This window comes from Hydra vulgaris, chromosome 15 (assembly GCF_038396675.1).
Source record: "Hydra vulgaris chromosome 15, alternate assembly HydraT2T_AEP".
NCBI lineage: Eukaryota > Metazoa > Cnidaria > Hydrozoa > Anthoathecata > Hydridae > Hydra > Hydra vulgaris.
The window spans coordinates 45,285,603-45,291,641 of NC_088934.1; the positions used below are offsets into that span (position 1 = coordinate 45,285,603).

At 29.7% G+C, this 6,039-nt stretch overlaps 1 protein-coding gene across 1 annotated transcript; it reads left to right on the forward strand.

Annotated features, from left to right (window-relative positions):
- Window positions 1-232: 232 nt before the first annotated feature.
- LOC136091993 (uncharacterized) lies at window positions 233-673 on the forward strand. Its single transcript, XM_065819714.1, has one exon. It carries the CDS (start codon window positions 233-235, stop codon window positions 671-673), a length of 441 nt encoding a protein of 146 aa, XP_065675786.1.
- Window positions 674-6,039: the final 5,366 nt, after the last annotated feature.

Below are 6,039 nucleotides of genomic sequence, written 5' to 3' on the forward strand. Positions count from 1 at the left end.
TTATTTTATTATTAAATAATTTAATTATATAATTATATCATTCATTTTATTTATATTAATATAACTATATTATATTATTATTTAATAATATAATTATATAAGTTAATAATAATTATAATAATAACGTTAATCATTATAAATTATTAATTTATTATCTTATAATATTATATTATAAAATAATAAATTATTAACTTATAACTTACAAAAAGCTTATAACTTACAAAAAAGAATAATGGAACACTGCGTTGCTAAAGGTCTAATTTCTCCAAATCAGCATGGCTTTGTTCATCGTAAAGGATGTGTATCAAACCTTTTAGAAACTCGGGATATCATGACGGAAGCAACTCACTGCAGACACGCAGTAGACGTCATTTACACAGACTTTGCAAAGGCGTTTGACAAAGTACCACATAAACGCCTTCTTCATAAGCTGAGAGCGTACGGTATTCAAGGCGCTCTTCTTGACTGGATCGCAGCTTGGCTAAGCAATCAATGTCAACGAGTGGTTATAAACGACATTACTTCTGAATGGAAAGCAGTCACTAGTGGAGTGCCTCAAAGGCTTGGTCTTGGACCCATTGCTATTCGTAATCTTTGTAAACGACCTGCCGGACAGTATTACTCATCATATGAAACTGTTTGCCGACGACAGCAAAATAATAGGGATAATTAAAAAGGAGTCGGACAACATCACTCTCCAAGATGACGTTAACAGAGCAGTGAAATGGTCACATATTTGGCTCTTGCATTTCAATGTTGAGAAATGCAAAGTAATGCATGTTGGGCGCGGATGTAACAAGTCAACGTACAAATACTCAATGTCAAACGTCGACGGCACCCGTCGTCCTCTCGAAGAAACCGCAGTCGAAAGAGACCTTGGTGTGATGGTCTCGAATGACCTTAACGTTAGACCGCAAATAGAGTCAGCCGCATCAGTAGCAAATAGAGTGCTAGGGCGACTCAAAAAAACATTTCGCAGTCGCAGTTTTTATTTATGGCGCACTCTGTATCTCACTTACATTCGCCCCCATCTTGAGTTTGCTGTACAAGCCTGGTCACCGCATTTAAAATCAGACATTGCCATTCTCGAGCAAGTCCAACATCGATCAACAAAAACAATATTGACTATTAAACACATGACCTATGAAGATCGACTCCAACGGCTCGGTTTAACAACTCTTGAAGAACGCCGCAAAAGAGCAGATCTTATCGAGCAATTCAACACACTCGTTAACTCGAGCTTGTTAGTTTTGTCGTCCCGTAAAAAATTTCAAAAAGTAAAAATAAGTTTATTCTAAGAGGCCATAACCATAAACTAGAACGTCAGATGGTAAAAAACTGCGAGGAGCGGTATAACTTTTTTTCCAAATAGAATTGTCGCCCCATGGAATGCGCTTTCGCAAGAAGCAATGAACGCTCAATCCATCAACGCTTTCAAAAACAACATAAGAAAGTAACTTTATAGATACAATTGCTGCTTTGTCTGTAGCTTCTGTATCTCCATGTTCGTCAGCATAGGGGGACCTAGTGTAGCACCTCTTCATCAAATTATAAATAGATTATTGTATTTGTATTTGATCACTGAATAATAATAATAAAAAATAACAATTAACGTTATAATATTGCATTTAGGCTGGACACACAATGAATTTTATTTATTTATAATAAAGGTGCGTTCAGTTCAAAAGCAATAAAGCAAGTCTAATATAATGGAAAACTTTGAAATCCTTTTCAAGAAGTAATTTTGGGAAAACTACTCTGTTGACAAACATCTTTATCTTAAATGTTTTTTTCTACGTTCGGAAAAAATCTTGTGAGTTTAAAGGATAAAAGAGCTTTTATTCTCAAAGAAGCCAATAAAATCACCAATTAAGTTTTTATTTTTATTATTCTGGAAATAAAATTTTTTTTGTTTGATGCTTAGTTCAGTCTAAACAATCAAATCTTTAATTCTGAACTGCAAAGATATTGGAGATAATCATTTATAATAGTAATTTATTACAATATTTTATTTTGACTAATGTTGAAAGTTGATAATGTAAAATAAAATATCATTAAATGACTAAATGTTGTTTTTTTATTGTTCAGTATGCTTTAAGAATTATTACTGTTATATGCAATAATGTTGATGATTAGTTGAAACAGTTTTACAGCATAGATCTTTTACATCAGAGAATGTAGGTGTTAAGGTGGGAGTAAATGGAGAGCAGGGTTATCTAAAAGTTATCAAATAATTTGAATTCAGAGCCAGATCTGCATTTTGGTGAAAAGAAAAGCGAAATAAATTCTGATAAGTATAAATGTAGAGTTTCAAAGTGCTTGTTTGAAAATTTGTTTAAGAACACTGATAAGGTGTTTCTATTTGTAAAAATTTATACAAAGTTTCAGAGACCTTGGTTCAAACATTATTCTTAAAGCTCATATAGTGGAGCAGCATGGAAAAGAGTTTATTGTTATAGAAAGAGAAAAGTTTGTATTTTTTAAAAATCAACGGTTAACATTTTAACTGTGCTTATAAAAATATTATTCTTAAGTAAGTTGAATGAAAGTTTAGGGTATTGGATTGAGCAATCCTTGGAAAAAAAAATCAAATCATAGGAAAAAAATTATATATACTTTTATAGTTTTAGTTAAATGTAATATTTATGTAAATATTTCCGATCTAGAAAAATACTTCCAAATCCAAAACTTTAGACAAAGCCACTGTGTTTCTGTAAAATTGCCTTAACCCCCTCAATAAAAGTAACATAGCAGGTCAAACTACCAAACAAATTATATATCGCTATTTGATTTCCTTGCTACAGTCTGAAGGTGAGTCAAAGGGAGCCTAATCTTTAGTTATAACAAATCTTGGAGGTATTTTTTTTTCAAAAAGCTACCAACAAATGATTTAAGTTTTGATAGTTTTAAAATGTGCATGTGGACTGCTTCCAAAATAAATAAAAAATGTTACGAGATAAGATATGAGGTCTTATATTACCTAGAGGGTACCTATGAAACAGGTCTAAAATACCTTTTAATTAATGAAATGGTTTTAACAGTATAACTCCGTCAATGTAGACCATCCCACCAATCATTGTAGATTATCCTATTTAATCATAGTAGATCAACCCACTGGGTATTGTCATTTCACTGGGTATTGTCATTTAGGAGCATAAATGCTTATTTTAAAATAATTTTATCGTTCATCATTGTATGTCATACATTGTGTTTGAATGTTTAATTTAACTTCGTGCGCTGTTTTATCTTTTGTGTCAAAAATCAGAAATTTTCTGGTATTTGACGCAAAAATAGTTATTAAATAAATGTTCTAATTATAAAACAATGTATTTTAAATTATGTAAAATTTAAGCAACCGGATTCATCAGAAGATTAGATTCAAATTTAAATCATATGAAACTAATCCACGTTCTCCACATGGCACGCGAAGGATAATTTTGGAAAAGTTCAACCATATTCAGATACTGCCTCCAATTATCGCAGTTTTTTGCAAAGCATCATTATTAGACATAAGTATAAACATACAAGTGTTTGGAGTTTGCTCCATGTCTGGAAATCAGCTACCTCAAACACCAAAAAATGCTGAATCTGTCACTGGTAGTAAATATAATTTTATTTACAAATAAAAGTGTTTAACATAAAAGAGTTACTTATAAATAAAAATTACTTGCCACAGTAAGTCACAAAAAAGTTATTTAGATGTTACTTATATAAACAATTTTTATTTTTTAACTTTATCTCATGGTAATAGTAATAGAAATATATTTAAATAAGTCTTTTTCGATTACACCGCAAATAAATAAAAAAAAACAAACAACGAATAAATTATACAAAAATTTATAGTGATTTTTTAAATATTTTCGCAATCCCACAATTGAACACATGGATAATATCTGGTATCTGCTAAACGTACAGTCATAGTCATCTGTCATGTGTACGACTAAAGTTTGGTGTTCAATGCAAATTAATTGATCAATAATTTTCAGATTTTTCAGTGACAAATTTTTATTTATATACCTACTGATAGGAGTTTATTTAATTAAACAAACAATAACATCAAAAAGTGCGTTCTCAACAGAATTATAAATTAAAATGTACGTGTTGAATGCAGCGTCATGCGGTAGAGCGAGATCTAAATTTACATTAAGACTAGATAATCATTTGAATTATTCAAAATTAAAGAATTTTTATAAAATATAACAAGTATTTTATTAAAGTACCATATCTATAAAATATATAGTTTATTAAAAATTATTAATTACAATGAAAAGCGTTGAAGGCGACCACCTACTTTGACCTAATTGTAACACCGGCCCCGTCTTCAGGGCAATCACATTATTTTGTTGTGTTATCAAGTGACACATCTAAATGTTTCATCATTTTAATGTTTAATATATTATCAAGCATCAATGAAGGATACAGCATTTTTTGGTGTTTGAGCTAACTTCTAGATATGGAGCAAACTCCAAATATTTGTATGTTTGTACTTATGTCAAACAATGATATTTGCAAAAAACTGCTATGATTGGAGGCTGGGACCAAAAAAACTCCTTCCGCCCCGCCCCTCCTACCTAAACGTGAGGGCAACAAGTTGATAAGATAATTTTTGTACTATTCTTAACTATACTTATATTTATCAATAAATTTCATAAAGTTTCATTGTATTTATCTCAATTTGAGGAGGTTACAAACTATCCATCACTGTCAGGCATTATTTTTTCCTTTCTTTGTTCAAATAGTGCTTACTTATTTAGTAAATAAATCACGTTTCTACATCTATATTCAGTCAGCAAAACAGCTCCTTTATTTTTAGCAGTTTTCACTAAACTTCTTAAGTTGTCTTATTTGACAAATGTTTTCTCAAAAAACCGATACATTTTGTGGCATTTAATTAAAATAAAATAATAACATATATACATGTTTTTATACCAACAATAATTTGACAATAACTCTAGTCTTTCTTATTATTTTATATAATACCAAGTTTTTGCTTCTTACAATAAAATTATTCACTGCTATATAAAAAGTCATAAATTTTCTGCTCTTTTTGAAAAATATAAAAATAAACAAATTCATTTTTGCAAGCAAACATAAAAGTTAGGCAGTTCTTTATAATTAATAGTAGATTCCTTTACACTTTATGTTAAAGATTTTTAAAGTTATCTTCGGTAAAACATTAAAACTTTACCAGTTCAGCGTTTGTTTTAAATAAAATGGAGGAAGTTTGCAACGAATTCGATCATTTGAATTGTTTTTTTTATATAAATAAACAATACTTTAATTATTTATTTTGACAAAGCTGTTCAATTTTTTAAGTTGGAAAACTTCCCCAAGAAGTGCTAAACATGCTGGCATATTAATTACTAAATGACTGGAAAAACTTGCTCGCAGACTGGATATCATGTGAAAAATTAAAACTAAGTAAAGAAAGCGTTTTTTAATCATAAAAAAGTCATTATCAATCATTAAAATTAGTAGTTCAACTGTTTTCTTTCAAAGTAACACCCTATAAATAAAATCTCAGACAAATTTTAATTGCATTTATTATGTAATTTACTTCATGCACGCAAAAAACCTTTATACTTATTTGAAAGAGGATTTTATAATCTATTTAAATTTAATTTAATTAAGTTAAAAATATTATTTAAATATTGAAAATAAAATTGTAAAAGTAAAGGACCTCGAAAAAATTATGGAAATTTTTTTCCAAAAAAATCGAGAAAAAGGTAAAGCGTTTGTTGCTAAGCAGTTTATGGAATGTTTACCCAGATCAACTGCTTACGATAAAATCGTAAAATTGGAAAATGGATCTCTAAAAAGAAAAGTTGGAAGTGGTCGATTCGCTAAGGTAGCTACTAAAGAAAGTATTCTAAAGATTGCTGCATTTTTTGAAAATAAGTCAGGGTGCTCCCAAAAGAAAGTAGCTCAAGTTTTTAACTGTAGTCAAACTCAAATTTCACAAGTATTAAAAACAATGACTAACTTTCGAACTTTTAAAAAAACAAATCGTCCAGACCGTAGCCATAAGCAGAAGAAAGC

What these genes read in the sequence shown, in the direction of transcription:
- LOC136091993 (XM_065819714.1), top strand. Translation starts at nt 233, where the DNA reads ATGGAACACTGCGTTGCTAAAGGTCTAATTTCTCCAAATCAGCATGGC.